The sequence below is a fragment of the Heterodontus francisci genome, chromosome 29 (genome assembly GCF_036365525.1).
Source record: "Heterodontus francisci isolate sHetFra1 chromosome 29, sHetFra1.hap1, whole genome shotgun sequence".
Classification (NCBI taxonomy): Eukaryota; Metazoa; Chordata; class Chondrichthyes; order Heterodontiformes; family Heterodontidae; genus Heterodontus; species Heterodontus francisci.
In genome coordinates this window covers 29,449,556-29,476,451 of record NC_090399.1, presented here as the reverse complement: position 1 = coordinate 29,476,451, position 26,896 = coordinate 29,449,556, and the positions used below count along the sequence as shown (strand labels likewise).

The window sequence follows — 26,896 nt, the reverse complement described above, 5'->3', positions numbered from 1 at the left end:
TTAAAGGATCACTGACCATCCTCCACTGTAATGGATTAAAGGATCACTGACCATCCTCCACTGTAATGGATTAAAGGATCACTGACCATCCTCCACAGTAATGGATTGAAGGATCACTGACCATCCTCCACTGTAATGGACTGAAGGATCACTGACCATCCTCCACTGTAATGGATTGAAGGATCACTGACCATCCTCCACTGTAATGGACTGAAGGATCACTGACCATCCTCAACTGTAATGGACTGAAGGATCACTGACCATCCTCCACTGTAATGGACTGAAGGATCACTGACCATCCTCCACTGTAATGGACTGAAGGATCACTGACCATCCTCCACTGTAATGGATTGAAGGATCACTGACCATCCTCCACTGTAATGGACTGAAGGATCACTGACCATCCTCCACTGTAATGGACTGAAGGATCACTGACCATCCTCCACTGTAATGGACTGAAGGATCACTGACCATCTTCCACTGTAATGGATTGAAGGATCACTGACCATCCTCCACTGTAATGGATTAAAGGATCACTGACCATCCTCCACTGTAATGGATTAAAGGATCACTGACCATCCTCCACTGTAATGGATTAAAGGATCATTGACCATCCTCCACTGTAATGGATTGAAGGATCACTGACCATCCTCCACTGTAATGGATTGAAGGATCACTGACCATCCTCCACTGTAATGGATTAAAGGATCACTGACCATCCTCCACTGTAATGAATTAAAGGATCACTGACCATCCTCCACTGTAATGGATTGAAGGATCACTGACCATCTTCCACTGTAATGGATTGAGGAATCACTGACCATCCCCCACAGTAATGGATTGAAGGATCACTGACCATCTTCCACTGTAATGGATTGAAGGATCACTGACCATCCTCCACTGTAATGGATTAAAGGATCACTGACCATCCTCCACTGTAATGGATTGAAGGATCACTGACCATCCCCCACACTAATGGATTGAAGGATCACTGACCATCCCCCACTGTAATGGATTGAGGGATCACTGACCATCCCCCACTGTAATGGATTGAAGGATCACTGACCATCCCCCACTGTAATGGATTGAAGGATTACTGACCATCCTCCACTGTCATGGATTGAAGGATCACTGACCATCCTCCACTGTAATGGATTGAAGGATCACTGACCATCCCCCACTGTAATGGATTGAAGGATCACTGACCATCCTCCACTGTAATGGATTAAAGGATCACTGACCATCCTCCACTGTAATGGATTAAAGGATCATTGACCATCCTCCACTGTAATGGATTGAAGGATCACTGACCATCCCCCACACTAATGGATTGAAGGATCACTGACCATCCTCCACTGTAATGGATTGAAGGATCACTGACCATCCTCCACTGTAATGGATTAAAGGATCACTGACCATCCTCCACTGTAATGGATTGAAGGATCACTGACCATCCTCCACTGTAATGGATTAAAGGATCACTGACCATCCTCCACTGTAATGGATTAAAGGATCACTGACCATCCTCCACTGTAATGGATTAAAGGATCACTGACCATCTTCCACTGTAATGGATTGAGGAATCACTGACCATCCCCCACAGTAATGGATTGAAGGATCACTGACCATCTTCCACTGTAATGGATTGAAGGATCACTGACCATCCTCCACTGTAATGGATTAAAGGATCACTGACCATCCTCCACTGTAATGGATTGAAGGATCACTGACCATCCCCCACACTAATGGATTGAAGGATCACTGACCATCCTCCACTGTAATGGATTGAGGGATCACTGACCATCCCCCACTGTAATGGATTGAAGGATCACTGACCATCCTCCACTGTAATGGATTGAAGGATCACTGACCATCTTCCACTGTAATGGATTGAAGGATCACTGACCATCTTCCACTGTAATGGATTGAAGGATCACTGACCATCTTCCACTGTAATGGATTGAAGGATCACTGACCATCCCCCACTGTAATGGATTGAAGGATCACTGACCATCTTCCACTGTAATGGATTGAAGGATCACTGACCATCCTCCACTGTAATGGATTGAAGGATCACTGACCATCCTCCACTGTAATGGATTGAAGGATCACTGACAATCCCCCACTGTAATGGATTGAAGGATCACTGACCATCCTCCGCTGTAATGGATTGAAGGATCACTGACCATCCTCCACAGTAATGGATTGAGGGATCACTGATCATCCTCCACTGTAATGGATTGAGGGATCACTGACCATCCTCCACTGTAATGGATTGAAGGATCACTGACCATCCCCCACAGTAATGGATTGAGGGATCACTGACCATCCTCCACTGTAATGGATTGAGGGATCACTGACCATCCTCCACTGTAATGGATTGAGGGATCACTGACCATCCTTCACTGTAATGGATTGAAGGATCACTGACCATCCTCCACTGTAATGGATTGAGGGATCACTGACCATCCCCCACTGTAATGGATTGAAGGATCACTGACCATCCTCCACTGTAATGGATTGAGGGATCACTGACCATCCCCCACTGTAATGGATTGAAGGATCACTGACCATCCCCCACAGTAATGGATTGAAGGATCACTGACCATCCCCCACAGTAATGGATTGAAGGATCACTGACCATCCCCCACAGTAATGGATTGAAGGATCACTGACCATCCCCCACAGTAATGGATTGAAGGATCACTGACCATCCTCCACTGTAATGGATTGAGGGATCACTGACCATCCCCCACAGTAATGGATTGAAGGATCACTGACCATCTTCCACTGTAATGGATTTAAGGATCACTGACCATCCTCCACTGTAATGGATTAAAGGATCACTGACCATCCTCCACTGTAATGGATTGAGGGATCACTGACCATCCCCCACAGTAATGGATTGAAGGATCACTGACCATCTTCCACTGTAATGGATTGAAGGATCACTGACCATCCTCCACTGTAATGGATTAAAGGATCACTGACCATCCTCCACTGTAATGGATTGAAGGATCACTGACCATCCTCCACTGTAATGGATTGAAGGATCACTGACCATCTTCCACTGTAATGGATTGAGGAATCACTGACCATCCCCCACAGTAATGGATTGAAGGATTACTGACCATCTTCCACTGTAATGGATTGAAGGATCACTGACCATCCTCCACTGTAATGGATTAAAGGATCACTGACCATCCTCCACTGTAATGGATTGAAGGATCACTGACCATCCCCCACACTAATGGATTGAAGGATCACTGACAATCCTCCACTGTAATGGATTGAGGGATCACTGACCATCCTCCACTGTAATGGATTGAAGGATCTCTGACCATCCTTCACTGTAATGGATTGAAGGATCACTGACCATCCTCCACTGTAATGGATTGAGGGATCACTGACCATCCCCCACACTAATGGATTGAGGGATCACTGACCATCCCCCACCGTCACGGACTGAGGGATCACTGACCACCCCCCACCGTCACGGACTGGGGGATCACTGACCACCCCCCACCGTCACAGACTGGGGGATCACTGACCACCCCCCACCGTCACGGACTGGGGGATCACTGACCACCCCCCACCGTCACGGACTGGGGGATCACTGACCACCCCCCACCGTCATGGACTGGGGGATCACTGACCACCTCCCACCGTCACGGACTGGGGGATCACTGACCACCCCCCACCGTCACGGACTGGGGGATCACTGACCACCCCCCACCGTCACGGACTGGGGGATCACTGACCACCCCCCACCGTCACGGACTGGGGGATCACTGACCACCCCCCACCGTCACGGACTGGGGGATCACTGACCACCCCCCACCGTCACGGACTGGGGGATCACTGACCACCCCCCACCGTCACGGACTGGGGGATCACTGACCACCCCCCACCGTCACGGACTGGGGGATCACTGACCACCCCCCACTGTAACGGACCCAATATTCACTGACCACCCCCCTCCGTAACGGACCAAAGGATTACTGACCACCCCCCTCCGTAACGGACCAAAGGATCACTGACCATCCCTCACAGTAACGGACCAAAGGATCACTGACCACCCCCCACCGTAACGGATCAAAGGATCACTGACCATCCCCCACAGTAATGAATCAAAGGATCACTGACCTTCCCCCACAGTAACGGATCAAAGGATCACTGACCATCCCCCACAGTAATGGATTAAAGGATCACTGACCATCCCCCACAGTAATGAATCAAAGGATCACTGACCATCCCCCACAGTAATGAATCAAATGATCACTGACCATCCCCCACAGTAATGTATTAAAGGATCACTGACCATCCCCACAGTAATGAATCAAAGGATCACTGACCATCCCCCACAGTAATGAATCAAAGGATCACTGACCATCCCCCACAGTAATGAATCAAAGGATCACTGACCATCCTCCACAGTAATGAATCAAAGGATCACTGACCATCCCCCACAGTAATGGATTAAAGGATCACTGACCATCCCCACAGTAATGAATCAAAGGATCACTGACCACCCCCACAGTAATGAATCAAAGGATCACTGACCATCCCCCACAGTAATGGATTAAAGGATCACTGACCATCCCCACAGTAATGAATCAAAGGATCACTGACCATCCCCCACAGTAATGGATTAAAGGATCACTGACCATCCCCACAGTAATGAATCAAAGGATCACTGACCATCCCCACAGTAATGAATCAAAGGATCACTGACCATCCCCCACAGTAATGGATTAAAGGATCACTGACCATCCCCACAGTAATGAATCAAAGGATCACTGACCATCCCCACAGTAATGAACCAAAGGATCACTGACCATCCCCCACAGTAATGGATTAAAGGATCACTGACCATCCCCACAGTAATGAATCAAAGGATCACTGACCATCCTTCACAGTAATGGATTAAGGGACCACTCACCATCCCGTACAGTAATGGAGTAAGGTTTAATATCCTGTTCCACCTTCTTCGGGATGCTCCTGTGAATCAGCCTCTCTCCACTCACTACATCAGAGAAAACAGAAAGAGCAATGAGACTATAAAGCTACCAAGAATTCAGAAAGCAAAAGAGATATATTTATACTTCAGCTCAAACCACTTCACATCGAATTATTGTGATCTGCTTTGATGTTCAGGGACCATTTTTACCTAACCTACCACTGTGTAAGGAATAACATCCTCAGACAGAGATGGGATGAATGATGAGTTGATCCAATTCCATCGGTCAATGTGGGGGGAACGTTTAGTCCGGACACTGCGAGACCGCCCTACGCTCCCCTTAACAAATGTCATTGGATTTTGAACACTTAAACTGAACTAGTGAAGCAGGCAAGGGACGCCTGGATTTAAAGGGTGGCACCGTTGACAATGGAGCACTCCTTCAGAGCTGCACTGGACCCTCAGCCTGGATTGTGTCCTCAAGTGGCTGGAGTGGGGCTTGAACCCACAACCTTCTGACATGAGAGGTGGAATCGCCACCAACTGAGACCAACTGTCACACACTGCAGGCATGTGGGACCTGAAGCCCAACATTAACCCCTCGTCAAGCAACTGCTCCCTTTTAGCCGTTGAATCTCGCTGCATCACATGCCACCCTAAACCAAAACATGGGCTCCTTGGCACGGGTCTCTTCTCAAATGTTTACGTGGATCCAGACCTCATCACAGCACAGAAGGGGGCCATTCGGTCCATCATGCCTGTGCCGGCTCTTTCGAGGAGCTATCTAATTCGTCCCCTCCTTTCTCCCGCTCTTTCCCCATAGCCCTGCAAACAAAATTTTTCCTATTCAAGTGTTATTTGTTCAAGTTACTATTGAACCTGCTTCTTCCACCTTTTCAGGCACTGCATTCCAGATCATAATAACTCGCTATGCAAAATAAAATCTTCGCAACTCCCCTCTACTTCTTTTGCCAATTATATTGCATCCTCTGGTTACCAACCCACCTACCACTGGAAACAGTTTCTCCCTCTCCACTCTATCACAACCATTCTGTTATCAGGTGGATAGCATTTTTCCATCTCTGGGACAGAGCAGAAACCACAATAGTCTCTTCCTGTCTTGTGCATTCCTATGTTGAACCACTAATTAAATAGCATGACACAAACCTGAAAACAAAATCAAACGTGAATTAAAAGGAGCAATTGGACTTACTCTGTCTGTCCCGGAAGAAACTTTCAAACACCACAAAGTTATTAACCTGAAACAAGAGAGAGACAAAGAAAATGCACCCCATTAGTTAATCCTCGTAAGTGCTGATAGTCTTCTGCAGCTGACCACGCACAACTTGCATTTATAGCAAAATGTTCCAAGGCGCTTCACAGGAGCAGATAACATTTGACACCGAGCCACATAATGAGATATTACAACAGGTGACCAAAACATTCGTTAAAGAAGTTTTTTTTTTTTGGAGGGTTTTTTAAAAAGTAGACAGAAGCAGAGGGGTTTAGGGAAGGAATTATGGAGCTTAGGGCCTAGACAGCTGAACGCATGGCCACTAATGGTGCTGTGACGAAAGTCAAGGATACAGAAAAGGCCAGAATTGGAGGTGTGTAGAGATCTCAGAGGACTGGAGGAGGGTACAGAGAGGGAAGGTGGGGGGGGGGGGGGGGGGGGCGGGGTCAGGCCATGGAGGGATTTGAAAACAAAAAGGATGAGAATTTTTTTTCCAAGTGGTCTTGATGAACCAGGAACCAATGTAGTTCAGCAGGCACAGGGGCAATGGGTGATTGGGGGGGGGGGGGGGGGGGAAAGAGGGTTGTGGGAACAGGACTTGGCCCAAGTTAGGAAATACGCATGCAAGCTTCCCTTCTGCATTCCAAAGACCAGGCTCTGAATCCCTTCACAGTTAGGACTGTGCACAGCAGGAGCGATCCCAGTGAATCCATAGATAAATAAACCAGACATTGTGGTCCTAAGTCCCATAGACCAGGAAGATCTCAACCCCAAGTCCCTGCTGAGGTAGATAACCTCACTGTGGTAGTTGTGGGGATGCCACAGTTGATCCCAAAATTCCCAGGTATTTTTATTTTGGAGGTAAGAGGGGAGGCAAATGGGAAAAGTCAGAGAGAGAACTCCAATCCTGTTTGCTACCCAGGAGATCCCTGCTGCAACACAAGCAAGTGTAGTACATCACATGAAAATGGCATCTGGATTAACTGCGATGCTCCACATTTCTTTCTTCCTTTTTACGTCTTGGATTTATTTTAGCCTGATTTCCAAACTAGAAAGGTCACAATCTGAACCTCTCAGTATGAAATGTTTAAATAATAAAAGCAAGATATCACAGATGCTGGAACTCCGAAACAAAAACAGAAAATGCCAGAAATCCTCAGTGGGTCTGGCAGCATCTGTGGAAAGGGAAACAGAGGTAATGTTGCAGGGCCATGTCCTTTCATCTTGCAGATGTAACAGGTTTCAAGCAATACAGGGGCGGGGCAAAATGGAGGAGGGGAGAAACAACAAAAAGGGAAGGTCTGGAAGACAGGAGAGATTAAATAGCAAAAGCAGGTGATAATGGGCCAAGTAGAGAAACAAAAGATGGGTCCAGAGGAGGTGTAAATATTCACAGCAGAACAGCAGACGGGGAGGGAAGCATAGAAAATCTGACCAAGAAGAGAATTAAGGCTCCCAGGAATGCAGATGTCGTTTCCAGGTGTGTGGATCACCCTGGAATCACTGGAGGACCCCAAATCCAAGCACCATCCCTATATTCAGAAATATTGCCATGGACACAGCTCTGGGATCTGACTGGTGGAAGTTCTGGGATGAGATTGGTCTGTAATCTGATTTTACATAGAATGTACAGCAGAGAAACAGGCCACTTTACCCAGCTGGTCTGTGCCAGTGCTTATGCTGCACACAAACTTCCTCCCACCAGACTTCATCTCACCCTACCAGCCAATCCTTCCATTCCTTTCTCCCTCATGTGCTTATCTAACTTTCTAATATTACAGGTATTCTCGGGATGATGACTCTCCTCTCTTTGTAGCTCGTCTAACTTTTCCTCGTAACACTCTTCCCCTTTAATAAAAACAGAAAATGCTGGAAGTACTCAGCCGGTCTGGCAGCATCTGCGGAGAGAGAAACAGAGTTAACGTTTTCAGGTCGATGACCTTTACACTTGCTTGTTTTGAGTTGACTCAAAAAGATCTACCAGATCGGTTATAATCCCCACTGAAGACGTAACCACAGGGGTACCCGAACCCCTCAAGCAGCAGCAGTTCCCCAGGAGAAGCGAGCTGCCTGGGGCTTTACCCCCATGAGAAATGGCGTTCAAAAAACTACAGCCCCACTTACAGGAGGAAGGGCAAAACTGTAATCAATATCAAATAATGGAATTGCAACCGTGCTTACCTGAGGAATGGTGGCTGCCAGACCATAGTGTTTCTTGAGGAAGCAGAGGAACTTGCTGGAGGGACGATCAATGGCCAGATGGTGAGGCATTATACCTTCATACTGCAGCAAACAAACATATTGATTGTATTTTTTTTAGATTAATAAAAAAATGATTTTAACTACAAATTGGGATAGTCTCCATGGCCTCACCCCTACCTATTCTCTGCAACCTCCTCCAATTCTGGCCAAATTCCATCGCTTCATGTTTGGCGGGCACGCTTTTAGATGCCTAGGCCCCAAGCTATGGTATTCCCTTCCTAAACCTTTCTGCATCTCTCTCCCCACTTGGTTTAGTGGAGTCAGAGGTGAATTATTTCTGTGTTTGAGGCTGCAGGCTTCTTCAATTTTTAATGGAGATGATTTAGGAGAGGACCTTTTTAAGAATAATGAAGGTATGTGAAAAAGAAAAAATGCCTTTTATGACTTTCATAGCCAATGAAGCACTTTTGAAGTGTCACTAATGGTGTAATTTGTGAAAACGCAGCAATTTGCACACAGCAAGATTCCACAAACAACAATGAAAAGTGGATTAAGTATCACTGGTTGAGGGATAAATATTGGCCAGGACACTGGGAAGAACTCTCTGCTCTTCTTTGAAGAGTGTCGCAGGATCTTTTAAGTCCACCCAAGGGGGCAGATGTGACCTCGGTTTAATGTTTCGTCTGAAAGACAGCAGCTCCGACAGTGCTGCACTGGGGTGTCAGCCTGGATTATGTGCTCTGGAATCTCCACAATGGGGCTTATACCCAGGAACAACTGAACCACGGCTGTCACCTAGTTGGATGTTAAAGGACACCATCTGAACCATTTCACCGCCCGACCAGAGATTGCATTGAGACTCGCTTGTGAACTAGGCTCTTAGGTAACCAGCTCTGAGGCAACCAGACTCCTATAGACATTATCCAAAAAGATCTTAAAACAACAAGTATCCACAACCTGCCTAACTCTTTAAAGACTTTCAATCATAGTATCGAACAGCACAGAAGGCCATTCAGCCTGTAAAATCTGTACCAGCTCTTCAAAGAGCAACCCAGTTAGTGCCACCTCCCCCCCCCCGCCGCTCGTTCCGTATATCCCTGCAATTTTGTTCCTCCAAATTTTTTTTTTTTTTTTTTTTTAAGTCTTTCATGGGATGAGTGCGTTGCTGGCAAGGCCAGCATTTGTTGCTCATCCCTAATTGCCCGAGGGAAGGTGGTGGTGAGCTGCCTTCTTGAATTGCTGCAGTCCATCTTGTGTCGGGACACCCACAGTGCTGTTAGGAAGGGAGTTCCAGGATTTTGACCCAGTGACAGTGAAGGAACGGCGATATAGTTCCAAGTCAGGATGGTGTGTGGCTAAGAGCAGAATTTGTAGGTGGTGGTGTTCCAATGCATCTGCTGTCCTTATCCTTCGAGGTGGTAGAGGTCAAGGGTTTGGGTGTCAAAGGCAGTTTGGCGAGTGACTGCAGTACATCTTGTCGATGGTACACACTGCTGCCAATGTGCGCTGGTGGCAGAGGGAGTGCCGATCAAGTGGGCTGCTTTGTCCTGGATGGCGGCAAGCTTCTTGAATGTTGTTGGAGCCTCACTCATCCAGACAAGGGGAGAGTATTCCATCACACTCCTGATTTGTGTCTTATAGGTGGTGGGCAGGTTTTGGGGAGTCAGGAGGCGAGTTACTCACCGCAGAATTCCCAGCCTCCGACCTGCTTTTGTAGCCACAGTATTTATATGGTTGGTCCAATTAAGTTTCTGGTCAATAGTGACCCCCAGGATGTTGATCCTGAGGGATCCAGTGATGGTATTGCCATTGAATGTCAAGGGGAGATGGTTGGATTCTCTCTTGTTGGAGATGATCATTGCCTGGCACTTATGTGGTGCAAATGTTACTTGCCACTTGCCTAGGCCTGGATGTTGTCCAGGTCTTGCTGCATGCGGGCAGAGACTGCTTCAGTATCTGAGGAGTCGCGAATTGTGCTGAACATTGTGCAATCATCAACGAACATCCCCACTTCTGATCTTATGTTGTAGGGAACGTCATTGATGAAGTAGCTGAAGATGGCTGGGCCTAGGACACCGCCCTGAGGAACTCCTGCAGTTATGTCCTGGGGCTTAGATGTTTGGCCTCCAACAACCTGGAACCCGTTACCCACAAGGATGGTGGAAGTGGAGGCAATCAATGATTTCAAAGGGAAATTGGATGGCCACTTGAAGGAAATAAACTTTCAGGGCTACAGGGATCGAGTGGGGGAATGGCACTGACTGGATTCCGCTGTGGAGAGCCAGCATGGACTCGATGGGCCGAGTGGCCTCTGTGCTGCTAATGACTATGACCACAACCATCTTCCTTTGTGCTAGGTATGACTCCAACCAACGGAGAGTTTTCTTTCTGATTCCCATTATCCTCAATTTTACTAGGGCTCTTTGGTGCCGCACTCGGTCAAATGATGTCTTGATGTCAAGGGCAGTCACTCTCACCCCACCTTCAAATATTTATCCAATTTCCTTTTGAAGGCTACTACTGAATCTCTGTCCACCACACTATCAGGGGCAGTATGTACCTGAATCATGTAGTCAAACAGCTCCTTCCCGTAACCATGTCGCTGTAGTGACACATGCACGTAGAAGTCCAGCACACACAGGGGCTCCATCTCATTGTGCGCACCTCGTCCATCCTAGAAATCCAGGGGGACAGAGAGAAAGCTGTAGGGTTACTGAGCAAGGTTTCCACAAGGCAGAGCATCACATTTAACCGCCAGAGAACAGGCTGCAAAAGAAAGTGACTGTCTCAACAACAACCAGCATTTATGTAGTCCCTTTAATGCAGTAAAGTGCAGCAAGGAGTTGCATTGGAGAGTTATCAGATTTTTAAAAATGACATCGAGCTAAATAAGGCAACATTAGGCCAGGTGACCAAAAGCTTGGTCAAAGAGTTATGTTTTAATCAGCATCTTCAAGGAGAACAGAGGGGCGGAGAGGTTCAGGGAGGGAATTCCAGAGCTGAGGGAATTCCAGAGCTAAAGGCCTAGGCAGCTGAAGGCACGGCTGCCAATAGTGGAATGACTGAAATCAGGGTCTCAGTCATGTGGGGGAACCAAACCAGAAACATCACCAACCACTAAAGCTGTCAGCTTGGTTCAGTAGTTGAACCAGACTAGTGGTAAACTGGGCTTGCATTCCCTTGAAATATAGATGATTAAGGGATGATCTAATCAAGGTGTTTGAGTTGATTAAAGGAGTTGCTATGGTAGATAGAGAGAAACAATTTCCTCTGGTGGGAGAATCCAGAACAAGAGTGGCATAACCCTTTAATATTAGAGCTGGGAGAGTTTGGAGTGATATCAGGAGGCACTTCTCCATACAAAGGATACTGGAAATCTGGAACGCACCCTTCAAAAAGCTGTTGAGGCTGGGGTCAACTGAAAAATTGAAATTTGGTTTTGTTAAGTAAGGGTATTAAGGGGTGTGGATCAAAAGCGGGTGAATGGAGTTGGGTACAGACCAGCCATGATCTAACTGAACCTCTGAACAGGCTCGAGTGGCCAAATGCCCTCACTTCTGTTCCAATGTGGCTTGCGCCAATAATGGATCCATACATTGTGTGACAGAGGTTGCCGGCGCTGGGACCATCACGCTGTGTCCTGGGATGGTGGTTGGGCGCTGCTCCCGGGTCCCATTATGGGCTTGATTGCTTTTAGAATTGATGGCTTGAGAAGCAACTTCTTAAGGGATGGGGGGGCTAAGAGACAACCACAGAGCGAGAGACTGGAGCAATATATAGACTGAGTCAGGCCAGCTGGATATTAATGCACTGACTGAGCTTTTGCACCAGTCATGGTCAAATCATCTGGTTCAGTTTCACAATTTATCATGGTGGGATTTGAACTCACAACAGCGCAGTACCCTAACCACCCACAACTGTAGCAATATCACAAAAACGAAGGCGTGAAATGGTCTGCAACAGCCCAGGCTGATAAAAGAACGCTAAATAAAACTGAATATTCTTAGGTCGTGTTTTATTCTATTCTTGTTATACACTGGACACTCAGTGGGAGCCTACTGAACACAGAACGTGCAACACTCCTGAGGTGAGCCAGTTAACCTGGAACCAAGTTTTTCTCCTAGTCCTGGCTAGCCTCCCACCTTCTGCCCTCTGTAAACCTGAGTTCAGCTAAAAACTCTGGTGCCCATATCCTAATTAACACCAAGTGCCATTCATCCATCACCCGCTTTGCTCATTGACAATTGGCTCCCATCCATCAATCCCTCAATTAAAGATTTTCATCCTTGTTTTTAAATCCCTACATGGCCTCGCAACCTCCCCCCCACTCCCCGCTGCAATCTCTGTCGCCTCCTCCAGCACTACAACCCTCCAAGATCTCTGTGCTCCTCTAATTCTGGTCTTTCGAGCAGCCCTGATTTTAATTGCTCCACCATTGGTGGCCGTGCCTTCAGCTGCCTGGGCCCGAAGCTCTGGAATTCCCTCCCTAAACCTCCCCACCTTGCGACCTCTCTTCTTTTAAGACACGCCTCTAAACCCTCCTCTTTGACCAAGCTTTTGGTTACCTTTTCTATGACCTCCCTATACGGCTCAGTGTAAAATTTTGTTTGATAATATTCCCGTGAAGCACCTTGGGATATTTTTCTACGTTAAAGGCATTTTATAAATACACATTGTAGGAGTTTGCTTCTCTCCTGAAGGTGCCGACACTGGTTGGGTTGCAGGTCCACTACCATACCACAGTACCTCATCCAAATCACCATCCTTCATATGGGAACCCAGGCAGTGAAAGAGAGACAGGGTATTCAACCATAAGAGGGCTTCAGAGTCATAACAGCACAGAAGGAGGCTATTCAGCCCACCAAGACAATGCTGGCTCTCTGTAGAACAATACAATCAGTCCCATTCCCCTGCTCAATTCCTGTAGCCGTGCAAGTTTATTTCCCTCAAGTGCCTATCCAATTTCCTTTTGAAATCACTCAATGTCTCCTCTTCCACCACCCTAGAGGGCAGTGAGTTCCAGGTCATTACAACTTCCTCACATCCTCCCCATATCTCTTGCGCCAAAACCTTTTATCTGCGGTCCATTAGTCCTTGTACCATCATGTATACCGTTGTCAGATTTCACCCAACCTGTTTTGTTCTGAGGAGAACAATCCCAGGTTCTACAACCTAACTTTGTAGCTAAAAGCTCTGGCCCATTCTGGTAATTCTCCTCTGCACCCTCACATTCTTCCTAAAATGCCTTTACCAGAACTGGATGCAATGCTCTAGCTGTGACCTATTTATAAAGGTTCAGCATAATGTTCCTGCTTTTGTATTCAATGCCTATTTTTATGAAGCCCTAGATCCCATATGCTTTGCTAACTACTGTCTCAATGTGTCCTGCCACCTTCAAAGATCTATGCACATGAACCACCCCCAGGTCCCTCTGTCCCCGTACAATCTTTGTGCCATTAAGTATATATTGCCTCTCCCTATCCCTTCTGCCAAATTGCAACACCTCACACTTCGCTGTGTTAAATTCCATCTGCCACTTGTCTGCCCATTCTGCTGGCCTACACTCTGTTGCAGTCGATTGGTATCATTCTCACTGTTTCCCACACTTCCAAGTTTGGTACCACCAGCAAATTTTGAAATTTTACTCTCTATTCCATTATCAAAGTCATTTATATATGTGAAAAAAATCAATGGTCCTATCACTGACCATTGGGGAACACCACTGTCTACCATCCTTCAGTCTGAAAAACAACCATTTCCATGACACAAGTGCCAGGCAATGACCACCTCCAACAAGAGAGAATTTAACCATCTCCCCTTGACATTCAACAGCATTACCATCACTGAACCCCCACCATTAATCTCCTGTGGGTTACCATTGACAAGAAACTTAACTGGACCAGCCATACAAATACTGTGGCTTATAAGAGCAGGTCAGAGGCTGGAAATTCTGCAGTGAGTAACTCATCCTGTCTCCCCATCATCTACAAGGCACAAGTCAGGAATGTAACAGAATTTCTCCACTTGCCTGGATGAGTGCAGCTGCAATGACACTCAAGAAGCTCGTCACTAACCAGGACAAAGCAGCCCACTTGGTCATCCACCCCCTAAATATTCAAGCATCATATTTTGTTCCATGTTTACAGTAGAAGCAGAATGCTCAATTGTTATCCTTTACACAGAACATTGGTGGGGGTAGGAGAAATAGATTGTACCACGCTCATGTAAGAGAGAGATGCAAAATGCCCCATGCTTGTGAGTTTGTAGAAAGGGAAGAGACACTTGGGAGTGCTGAAGGAGATACACTGAGACATGAAAACATGGACAGACACAGACTATAGGCGTGTGTGTACATGTGGAGCCATGTTATTTGATACAATAAATTTAGTTTCACCATTGCCTTGTGAGGCTATCATTGGTGCACTATGTTTGTGGGCTAGGGCCAGGGCCAGTGATAGAGATGCAGAACAAACTATAATACCCGTGGAGCCACGTCACATTATGCAACAGATGCAGCTTCACCGCTGGTGAGGTTACTACTGGTGTAGAATATATTAGCGGGTCAGGAGTGGGTAATCTCTTCCATACTGATCTACAAGCCCAGTGACGAGACAATCTGGAAAACCCATACTACTAATAGCTGCACCCAGGCAGAGCAAGTCTCACACAAACTTTAGTTGAAAGAGCAAAGAAGGATGACTCACCAGCACAAAAAGCTTTTTGTGGCCGACTTTCAGGAAACCAATGGCGGCTCCCTTCCCGCTGCAGACAGAGAGCACATCAGGTCATAGTCAAACACTCACTCAGGAGAGGTAAACAAGACTAAGTATTTGTTCATGATGTGGCCACTGGGACCACTTCCTTTCCCCTCCTCCCCCACTCTGAACCTCAGCAATCCAGCTATATCACATGTCTCTACCTAGCTGTGGAGAGTATCAAAGCTGGAATTCCACAATACCCAAGAGTAAAAGAAGGCTGTTGGAAGAGGCTATCGCAGATCGCTGACAACAGGAAAGGAATTCTTATGGAACTACCACTCCTGTACTTTAATTTTCCTTCTACATAGTATTTGGAGCACAGGGGCAGGCCATTCAGCCCAACGGGCTCATGCCAGTTTTTTGTGCTCCACGCCAGCTGGCAATTACATAGCCTCCGCTCAGGATCAAAGCCAGAATGTCATCGTGGGGTCAGGGGTGGAAAATCACAGGCCAAAGTATCATTGGGGATGAGGAAGGCCACTGGGTTCCTATAGGTTCATTCATCCAGCGTGGCCTAGTGTTCCGTAATTGCAGAATCCAACGATTTCCTAAATGATTCCAGGGTTTCACCATTGCTACATTATCCAACAGTCCATTCTGTGTACTGATCGCGCTGTGTGGAGGAGCATTTCCTGATATCAGTCCTAAATTTGCCTTTCACTAGTTTTAAACCTGCATCCCTTTATCCTACTTGCACAATTTAATTTGAAGTAACTCTCCTGATTTACCTTTACCATCCGTCTTGTACACCTCTAAGCCCCCACCTCTCAGACACCTCTTTTCTAGACCAGAAAGCCCGAATCCCTCCACTCTGTCCTCATGGCTCAGACCTTTGACAATATGGGATGGGCGGGGCAATTTTAACCCAATGCAACTCGTCCATCAGGATACCAATGGGATTGGGTGGAATGCTGGTTTTACTCTCCCTTGTCGTCAAGATTGGTAAAAGTGATACTGGGGTTTAGATTAAAATAGCCCCTCCCCAAAGAGCAGTCTCAACATTCTTTTAAAATTTTAGATACAGATACTACGTTCAATGCACCTTAAGAATTACAGAATCTATTTACTTACAACCCAAAGAAAGACTTGCTTTCATACAGAGCCTCTCTCAACCATAGGACATCCCAAAGTGCTTAAAAAGGCTTTATCTATGCAAAGTGACTCCTGACAACGCAGCCCAGTGACGACGTCATCAGAGTACTCCCAGCTTTGCAAAAGCGCAGAACGGATCCTTGTTGTCTGTATGATGCTGCACATGCGCAGCCTATGTCAGCACCCGGCTTGCCAGCACAAATTCGCACATGCATGTGAAAACGTCATGGTTTACTACAACATCTGTTCGCCGCTGGCTCCCCACTTCCCCTCCTTTGGCCGCTCGCTCTCCGCTTCACCAACCCCTCCACCCAACCTACCTGTGGGCCACTCGCTCCGGCCTCACAGCTTCCTCCCCACTCCCTCCCGCAATCGCCGCTTTTCTTCCCCACACAGGGGAAGTGGGGGAGAGAAAGTGACAAGATAGGCAGGGGAGGGAGACTGCAAGCGGGACTGAGCTGGGAGCAGAAGTGGGAGGGAGTGGGGAGCAGAGGGAATGAAGTGGTGAGGCTGGGTGGAGTGGCCCACAGATGGATGGTGGGGGATAGTGGTGGGTTGAAGCAGGGAGTGGGTGGCTGAGTTTGGGGGGATGGTGGGGGAGAGAAAAGAGAAGTGGTGGGCGTGGAGCAAGTGTCGAGCAGATGGGCGCGGGAGGCAGCAGCAAAGAGAAGCACGATGGCAAGAGAGAGCAGGGTACTGTTGGGGGTGGGATGAAGGCAGCGATCACAACCACTGTGGGCATTTGGTTTTCATTTGTTTTTGTGATTAATTGAGCAGCGCCATCTTTACTACTGGCAGCTGTCAAAAACGTCAGACAGTGACATTTCAGTGCATGAGGCCACATTTGCGCATGTGCAAGTACTGCGCCACCTAGTGGTTTCGTTGTCAGCAAACACAGCCTTATCTATATAGTGCCAATAGAGTAACTGGGCCACACAAAGCAGGAGGTCGCATTTACACTCCCAGGTTGCATGGAGACTAGGGAAGCAGCTGGAGTACTTCAGTGCCTGTGGGAAACAGAGGAGGTTTAGGAGTCAGACAGAGGAGTTTCTTGTTTTTTTGGAAAAGTGTGTGCAGTAACAGACAATTGCACAAGAGTGTGTGCAGTCCTGAGTGAATAAAAGCAGGTAGGTGTGAGAGAGCACGGGCGGGTGAGAGGAAGTACACACCAGTGAGGATAGGATTATCCTTGGCTATGATGCCACACATGATAAACCAATCGAATGGCCTTGCCGGTCAAGGCTCAAATAGTTAGCACATCGAGCATGGGAAAACAATCAACAGGAAAACACCTCACGAGGGAAACATGTCTAACGGCATCCGCAATTTCACTAAATCCCCAAGCAGCCATGACTGCCCCACCCCCCATCCCCCTCACCCTTGACAAAGACTCACTGTGGATCAACTGCTCTAATCATCCCTGCTAGCAAGTGCAGATTTCTCCCAGCTGGTTTCTTACACAGAAGCAGATGAAGCATGCGTCACTGAGATTCACACTTACTGGTTAGCATGCCCATCTTTCAGAAGGTACAGCCGGTGCCGATTACTCTGCATCCGCAAGGCGTTGGTGATGGGTGCAGACAGCAGCTGGGCCTAGCAACAGAAACAGGACTGTAACCGACAGAGCCATTCCAACGCACTTAAGCTGCAGTCAGTCAGTGCCTGGAAGCATCGCACTCACAAGGCACACCGGGCAACATCAGTGTCTAACAGAATGACAGTCCATACGATGAACACACAAATGATTTAGAATCCAAGGTATTATATAAGCTTATTATTCACATCTGGACCATTTCAGTACAGTCTCCATCAATTATAGCAGGCACTTTCATGCAAATACGATTTGCACACTATAAACGATCACATGTATAACTACAGGACAACAAGACTGCTCCTTCATATCTCAACCTGCTGCCCAGTTGTCTCCAGTTCCATTCCCACCTGCTGCTTTATTTCATCTGCTGTCAATGCTTAGTACAAACTGTAAGCTCACATCCATTTGGTGGAGAGAAGGGTTTAGGTACACCCAAAGTAATGAACCATTAGCAAGGTCTGGTTTACCTACTTAAGGTTCTCCTTGCATTCAGTGTGCCTTAAGGAAGTGAGAAATATTGAGCAATTTTTTTTTAATTTCCATAATATACTTTATTCATAAAAATCTGCAAAAAATACACGACTAAACAGTTCCAAACAGCACCAAGTCAAAAAAACACAAACAGTGCAAAGGAGATCAGTTTCCTTCAATACAGGATCAATGAGTTGCTTCACCAGCGAGTTGCCTCGCAACCCTTCCATTTCATTTTTCATGCCATATACATTTTACAGCAAACAAAAATTTTCCGGATACAGTTTGAAGGGTTTTCCATTGATCCAGCCCCTCAGTTCAGCTTGGTGGGGGGGGGACCTTACACTGTGGTCTTTCCCCATTGAGCCTTTGCTGCGACTGCCCCAAGCTTTAGCGCGTCCCTCAGCATGTCGTCCTGGACCTTGGAATGTGCCAGTCTGCAACATTCGGTCATGGACAACTCTTTGCGCCGGAAGACCAGCAAGTTTCGGGCAGACCAAAGGGGGTCTTTCACTGAATCGATCGTCTTCCAGCAGCAGTTGATGTTTATCTCGGTGTGCGTCCCTGGGAACAGCCCGTAGAGCACAGACTCCTGTGTTACAGAGCTGCTTGGGATGAACCTCGACAAAAACCACTGCATCTCTATCCACACCTGCTTTGCAAAGACACATTCCAGAAGGAGGTGGGCAACCGTCTCTTCCCCACCACAGCCACCTCGAGGGCATTGTGCGGAGGGGGTGAGACTTCGGGCATGCAGGAAGGATCTGACAGCAAGGGCTCTTCTCACCACCAGCCAAGCTATATGTTGGTGCTTGTTTGAAAATTCTGGTGATGAGGCATTCCGCCAAATGACTTTGACAGTCTGCTCAGGAAACCACCCGACTGGATCCACCATCTCCTTTTCCCGTAGGGCCTCGAGGACATTCCGTGCAGACCACTGCCTGATGGATTGGTGGTCAAAGGTGTTTTTCCGCAGAAACTGTTCCACGCAGGACAGGTGGTACGGCACAGTCCAACTGGATGGAGCGTTCTGCGACAATGTGACCAGACCCATCCTTCGCAACACCGGAGACAGATAGAACCTCAGCATGTAGTGACATTTGGAGTTTGCATACTGGAGGTCTACACAAAGCTTGATGCAGCCGCACACGAAGGTAGTCATCAGGATGAGGGCGATGTTGGGTACATTTTTCCCGCCCTTATCCAGAGGTTTGAACAGGACGTTCCTCCGGACCTGGTCCATTTTGGATCCCCAGATGAAGCGGAAAATGGCTCGGGTGACCGCCACAGCGCAGGAGTGGGATATGGGCCAGAGCTGCGCCACGTACAGCGACGACGTGAGCGCCTCGCACCTGATGACCAGGTTCTTACCCATAATGGAGAGAGATCGCTGCCCCCACATGCTCAGCTTGTGTTGTACCCTGGCTATTCGCTCCTTCCAGGTTTTGGTGCATGCCCCGGCCCTTCTGAATCATATCCCCAGCACCTTCAGGTAGTGTGACCTGACGGTGAAGGGACAAAGGATCGGTCAGCCCAGGTCCCAAAGAACATGGCCTCGCTCTTGCCATGGTTAACTCTGGCTCCCGAGGCCAGTTCGAAATATTGAGCAATCATACCTATTTGTTCCTGAAATAAATAGAGCGCCTAAGACATTAACCAGTGAATTTAGAAATTGACAATGCAAATAGTTATCCCTTTTCGGTCAATATGAGCAACAGCCCATTTTAAATGTGGATGTTTTAAGTGGTGGGTACTGTACTCTTCAAATCTAAGATTTGACCATCCTTCTCAAAGCTATCCTTCTTAAAATATAATTTGCAATGAAGGATTGAAAATCACAACGTTAAAAAAACATTTCTGTCACTTTCCCTCATCAGGGGATAAAATATATCCTACAGCCCGTTACTAAGCCAACACAGACCTGGGAAGTGCAAGATTTGACCCTTGGACTGTGTCGAGTCAGCGGATTAGAGCTGCAGCAGTATGTTATATAGAAACAGGAGTAGACTATTCAGCCCCCTGAGCCTGGCTGATCAGTATTCTCAACTCTATTCATCCGCCTTGGTTCTATATTGTTTAACACGCAATAAAAATCTGTCAATCTCAGTTTTGAAATTTTCATTTAACCCCTAGCCTCAACAGCTTTTTGAGGGAGAGATTTCCACGACCCTACCTCTCAGAACAGGCTCGAGGGGCTGAATGGCCTACTCCAGTTCCCATGTTCCTTTCAGTGAAGGAGTGTGTCCTGACATTAACCCTGAGTGGCCTAGCTCTAATTTTAAAAGGTTTTGTCCCCTCTATTCTGAACTCCCTCCACCCAAGAAAAAAAGGATCTCTCGATCTACCCTACCGAAACCTTTAAATCACACGCACAGTGGCGCAGTGGTTAGCACCGCAGCCTCACAGCTCCAGGGACCCGGGTTCGATTCTGGGTACTGCCTATGCGGAGTTTGCAAGTTCTCCCTGTGACCGCGTGGGTTTTCGCCGGGTGCTCCGGTTGGTTTCCTCCCACAGCCAAAGACTTGCAGGTGATGGGTAAATTGGCCGTTGTAAATTGCCCCTAGTGTAGGTAGGTGGTAGGGAATATGGGATTACTGTAGGGTTAGTATAAATGGGTGGTTGATGGTCGGCACAGACTCAGTGGGCCGAAGGGCCTGTTTCAGTGCTGTATCTCTAAAATTAAAATTTTAAAAATTAAAATTAACACCTCAATTAATCCATCCCCTAATCTTCTGTACTTGAGGGCCCATTCAGTTAATGCTGAAAACATGTTCAACACTTCAACTGCTGGATTGACGCTTCAGTTCTAAAGGTCTGGGTAGAGGCAAGTGTCCCCCAAGAGATGTCAGGGCAGTCGCGCAATGCGGAGACACGGGCAACAGACATTGTGACGCACTGGAGACCTTACCTTGGCTGAGGCCTCTCCCATTTTGTCCAAGACTGTAGTCAGCTGGTACTCAAGGGTGGCCCTGTTGGGAAAGAGAAGACAGCAACAGCATCAACTAGGGGCTCTTGTACTATGATGCGGAATTACCTCTCAGGTAAGCAACTGGACAAGTCAGCTGGGATTAAGGCAACTTCCAAGTAATACTGGGCGGAGGTGCAGAGAAAATGAACTAGAATAACACCAGGGATGAGGGACATTCGTTGGCGAGATCATGAGAAGCTGGGGATGTCCTCCTTAGAGCAGAGAAGGTTAAGGGGAAATTTAATAGAAGCGCTCAAAACCATGAATGGGTTTTAATACAGTAGATAGGTAGGAGGATCAGTAACCAGAGAACACTGAATTAAGATAATTGGCAAAAGAACCAGAAGGGAAACAAGATTTTTTTTTAAATGCAGTGAGTTATTATGATCTGGAATGTGTGACCTGAAATGGTGGGGGAAGCAGATTCAATAGTGACTTTCAAAAGGGAACTGGATGAATTCATGAAGAGCAAAAAGTTGCTGGAATAGGCGAAAAAGTGGTGTGGGGGAGTGGGGGTTGGGGAGTGGCATGAATTGGATAGAGCTTTCGAAGAGCTGGCATAGGCTCGACGGGATGAACATGGCCTCCCTTCTGCACTGTGAGATTCTATAAATACGCTTATTTTTTAAATACTCCCTCTCCTGTTAAATCACTGAGCCAGACTGACCAGACTGTATCAAGTTAGGCAATATCATTTGGAAATCCTAGTAGCTGTATCCCAACACTGCTGGGTCGGGTAAGACAGGAAAAAAACACACACAAACACTCAGAGAGCTAGGGTTTCTGGTCCATTTATCATCCTGCTGGCAGTACTTGCGTGAGCACAATTTAGGTGATGCCAGTCATACCTGAATAGTTTTCATGAGCACCACAAGCTAGACTCATGGTCACTTGGGTCAAGTTAGCAAAGAACGTGAGAGAGACTTAAAAGGAACTGTCTCAGCAAGGAACCAAAATTTTTGGGAGACGAAGAGATAAGATGGGTTAAAAAGTAGGTTTTGGACCTTATCTTAAATGAGGTCAAGATGATCCTTTGCCTTGTTAGCCAAATAGTTCGCAGGAAGCTGGCATTTTGTTACAGCATTGAGAAAAGACGGTGCAAATTCTTCCAACATCCGCTGCTATGATTAAGATGGAAAGCCTCATGATGGATGAATACCACAAACATAGTATATGACCAAAGGAATTACTGATGACGGTGTGAGGGACCTGGATCAACATCAGTACAGATACATTCAGTAACACAGGCCACCAGGGGGAGGGATTACTGAGTGAGAGGGGAAGATAGATCGGCATCAGTACAGATACAGTCAGTAACACAGGGCGCTGTGTGTGTGTGTGGGGTGGGGGGGGGGGGGCGGGGAGGAGAGGGCTTACTGAGTGACAGCATGAGGAAGCTGGATCAACATCAGTACAAATACAGACAATAAGACAGGATGCTGGGGGGAGATGTTACTGAGTGACAGTGAGGGGGAGCTGGATCTGCATCATTAGATAGTCACTAACACAGAGCGCCAAGGAGGCGGGGTTACTGAGTGACTGTGTGAGGGAATTGGATCAACATCAGTACACATAATCAGTAACCATCCATCAATATTGGCGACCACGCTCTGGAAGTGGTTCAAGAGTTCACCTACCTAGGCTCAACTATCACCAGTAACCTGCCTCTAGATGCAGAAATCAACAAGCGCATGGGAAAGGCTTCCACTGCTATGTCCAGACTGGCCAAGAGAGTGTGGGAAAATGGCGCACTGACATGGAACACAAAAGTCCGAGTGTATCAGGCCTGTGTCCTCAGTACCTTGCTCTATGGCAGCGAGGCCTGGACAACGTATGTCAGCCAAGAGCGACGTCTCAATTCATTCCATCTTCGCTGCCTCCGGAGAATACTTGGCATCAGGTGGCAGGATCGTATCTCCAACACAGAAGTCCTCGAGGCGGCCAACATCCCCAGCTTATACACACTACTGAGTCAGCGGCGCTTGAGATGGCTTGGCCATGTGAGCTGCATGGAAGATGGCAGGATCCCCAAAGACACATTGTACAGCGAGCTCGTCACTGGTGTCAGACTCACCGGCCGTCCATGTCTCCGCTATAAAGACGTCTGCAAACGCGACATGAAATCCTGTGACACTGATCACAAGTCGTGGGAGTCAGTTGCCAGCGTTCGCCAGAGCTGGCGGGCAGCCATAAAGACGGGGCTAAAATGTGGCGAGTCGAAGAGACTTAGTAGTTGGCAGGAAAAAAGACAGAGGCGCAAGGGGAGAGCCAACTGTGCAACAGCCCCGACAAACAAATTTCTCTGCAGCACCTGTGGAAGAGCCTGTCACTCTAGAATTGGCCTTTATAGCCACTCCAGGCGCTGCTTCACAAACCACTGACCACCTCCAGGCGCGTATCCATTATCTCTCGAGATAAGGAGGCCCAAAAGAAAAAAGAAAAAGAAAAAGAACGAAAGAACACAGAGCGCCAAGGAGGAGGGGTTACTGAGTGACTGCGTGAGGGAATTGGATCAACATCAGTACACATAGTCAGTAACCAGGCGCGGAGGAAGAGGGAGGAGGGGTTACTGAATGACAGAGCGGGATCTGGATCAAGTTAAGTACAGGTATAGTCAGTAATACAGAGCACTAGGGAAGAACTTTGAGTGAGAGGAACTGGATTAACATCAGTACAGATACAGACAGTAATACAGGCTGCTGGTCAGCAGACTGCACAGGGATATGAGGTTGATGTCAATAGGAGCTGGTGCAGATGAAGTAATTCTGTCCATCATATGCAACTACATGGGGACCATTCCTGGAAAGAAATGATTGATTCAAATAACGGAAAATTTATCACCAGGGACAAGAACAAAACAATGTTACTGAGTGACAGCATGAGGAAACTGGATCATCAGTACAGATTTATTTATTTATTCATTCATGGGATGTGGGCGTCGCTGGCCAGGCCAGCATTTATTGCCCATCCCTAATTGCCTTTGAGAAGGTGGTGGTGAGCTGCCTTCTTAAACCGCTGCAGTCCATGTGGGGTAGGTACACCCACAGCGCTGTTAGGAAGGGAGTTCCAGAATATTGACCCAACAACAGTGAAGGAACGGCGATATAGTTCCAAGTCAGGATGGTGTGTGGTTTGGAGTGGAACTTGCTGGTGGTGGTGTTCCCACGCATCTGCAGCTCTTGTCCTTCTAGGTGGTAGAGGTTGCGGGTTTGGAAGGTGCTGTTTAAGGTGCGTTGTTGCAGTGCATTTTGTAGATGGGACACACTGCTGCCACTGTGCACCAGTGTGGAGGGAGTGGATGATGTGCCAATCAAGCGGACTGCTTTGTCCTAGATGGTGTCAAGCTTCTTGAGTGTTGTTGGAGCTACACCCATCCAGGCAAGTGGACAGTATTCCATCACTCCGCTTTGTGGAACACCTCCGCTCAGTCCACAAGCAGGACCCTGAGCTTCCGGTTGCTTGCCATTTCAACACTCCCCCCTGCTCTCATGCTCACATGTCTGTCCTGGGATTGCTGCAGTGCTCCAGTGAACATCAACGCAAGCTCGAGGAACAGCATCTTATCTACCGATTAGGCACACTACAGCCTGCCGGACTGAACATTGAGTTCAATAATTTCAGAGCATGACAGCCCCCATTTTACTTTCATTTTTAGTTGTTTTTTCTTTTTTCTTTTTTAAATTTTTCCAACCTTTTTTTGCATTTATTTCATTTCATCTTAGTTTGTTCAGTTTGCTTACCAACTGTTTTTTTTTTTCATGTTTGCACTTGCTGCTGTTCAATATTCAGTCCGTTAACACCTTTTCTGTACTAATGCTTTGTCTTTCAACACACCATTAACATATTGTTTGCCTTTGCTCCATGACCTTTTGGTCAGCTTTGTGGCCTTGTCCAATCTACACCTACTCCTTTGTTATCTCTTGCCCCACCCTCACCTCACTTGCTTATAACCTGTGACATTTTTAATATTTGTCAGTTCCGAAGAAGGGTCACTGACCCGAAACGTTATCTCTGCTTCTCTTTTCACAGATGCTGCCAGACCTGCTGAGTGGTTCCAGCATTTCTTGTTTTTATTCCATCACACTGCTGACTTGTGCCTTGTAGATGGTGGACAGACTTTGGGGTGTCAGGTGGTGAGCTACTCGCTGCAGGATTCCTAGCCTCTGACCTGCTTTTGTAGCCATGGTGTTTATATGGCTACTCCAGTTCAGTTTTTGGTCAATGGTAACCCTTTGTATGTTTATTTTGGGGGATTCAGCGATCGTAATGCCATTGAATGTCAAAGGGAGATGGTAAGATTCTCTCTTCTTGGAGATGGTCATTGCCTGGCACTTGTGTGGCACGAATGTTACTTGCGGCTTTTCAGCCCAAGCCTGGATATTGTCCAGGTCTTGCTGCATTTCTACACGGATTTCTTCAGCATCTGAGGAGTTGAGAATGCTGCTGAACGTTGTGCAGACATCAGCAAACATCCCCACTTCTGACCTTATGATTGAAGGAAGGTCATTGATGAAGCAGCTGAAGATGGTTGAGCCTAGGACACTACCCTGAGGAGTTCCTGCAGTGATGTTCTGGAGCTGAGATGATTGACCTCCAACAACCACAACCATCTTCCTTTGTGCTACGTATGACTTGAACCAGCGGAGTGCTTTCCCCCCATTCCCATTGACTCCAGTTTTGCTAGGGCTCCTTGATGCCATACTCGGTCAAATGCTGCCTTGATGTTAAGGGCAGTCACTCTCACCTCACTGCTTGAGTTAAGCTCTTTGTCCATGTTAGAACCAAGGTTGTAATGAGGTCAGGTGCTGAGTGGCCCTGGCAGAACCCAAACTGAGCGTAACTGAGCAGATTATTGCTAAGTAAGTGCCGCTTGATAGCAGTATCGGTAAAACCACCGGTCACTTTATTGATGATTGAGAGTAGACTGATGGGGCGGTAATTGGCCATGTTGGACTTGTCCTGCTTTTCGTGTACCTGGGCAATGTGGTTGACTCTTAAATGCCCTCGGAAATGGCCTAGTAAGCCACTCAGTTGTATCTAACCGCTACGAGTCAATAAAGAATGAAACCGGACGGATCACCTGGCATCGACTTAGGGCAGTTACAGACAGTAACACAGGGCGCTGGGGTGAAATGTTACTGAGTGACAGTGAGAGGGAACTGGATTAACATCAGTACAGATACAGTCAGTAACACAGAGCACTCAGGAGGAGGGTTTACGGAGTGACTTTGTGAGGGAGCTGGATCAACACCAGTACAGATATTAGAGTCAGTAAATGGGCTCGAAGGAGGAGGGAGGAGGGGTTACTCAATGACAGTGTGAGGGAGCTGGATCAACAACAGTACAGATACAGTCAGGAACACAAGGTGCTAAGGAGGAGGGATTACTGAGCGACAGTGTGAGGGAGTTGAATCAACAACCATACAGATATGGTCAGTAACACAAAGTGCAAAGGAGGAGGGTGGAAGTGTTAGTGAGCGACGGTGTGCAAGAATTCGATTAACATCAGTTGTCAAGATACAGTCAGTGACAGAGGGCACTGGAGGGTGTGGGGGGAGGAAAAAGAGGTGTTACTGAGTGACAGTGAGAGGCAACTGGATTGTTAGTAACACAGGGT

At 47.3% G+C, this 26,896-nt stretch overlaps 1 protein-coding gene across 4 annotated transcripts in view; it reads right to left on the bottom strand.

Annotated features, from left to right (window-relative positions):
- Nucleotides 1-26,896, bottom strand: part of atat1 (alpha tubulin acetyltransferase 1) — a 62,705-nt gene that overhangs the window by 28,580 nt on the left and 7,229 nt on the right. For 3 of the 4 annotated variants that reach the window (XM_068009646.1, XM_068009647.1, XM_068009648.1), the window contains 7 exons: nucleotides 21,220-21,280; nucleotides 17,748-17,839; nucleotides 15,101-15,158; nucleotides 10,957-11,070; nucleotides 8,376-8,477; nucleotides 6,174-6,219; nucleotides 4,943-5,026 (listed from right to left, as the gene is read on the bottom strand). In XM_068009646.1, coding sequence (XP_067865747.1) covers nucleotides 4,943-5,026; nucleotides 6,174-6,219; nucleotides 8,376-8,477; nucleotides 10,957-11,070; nucleotides 15,101-15,158; nucleotides 17,748-17,839; nucleotides 21,220-21,280 — 557 coding nt within the window. The remainder of the gene's footprint in view (nucleotides 1-4,942; nucleotides 5,027-6,173; nucleotides 6,220-8,375; nucleotides 8,478-10,956; nucleotides 11,071-15,100; nucleotides 15,159-17,747; nucleotides 17,840-21,219; nucleotides 21,281-26,896) is intronic. The other variant, XM_068009649.1, reaches the window with a different exon arrangement.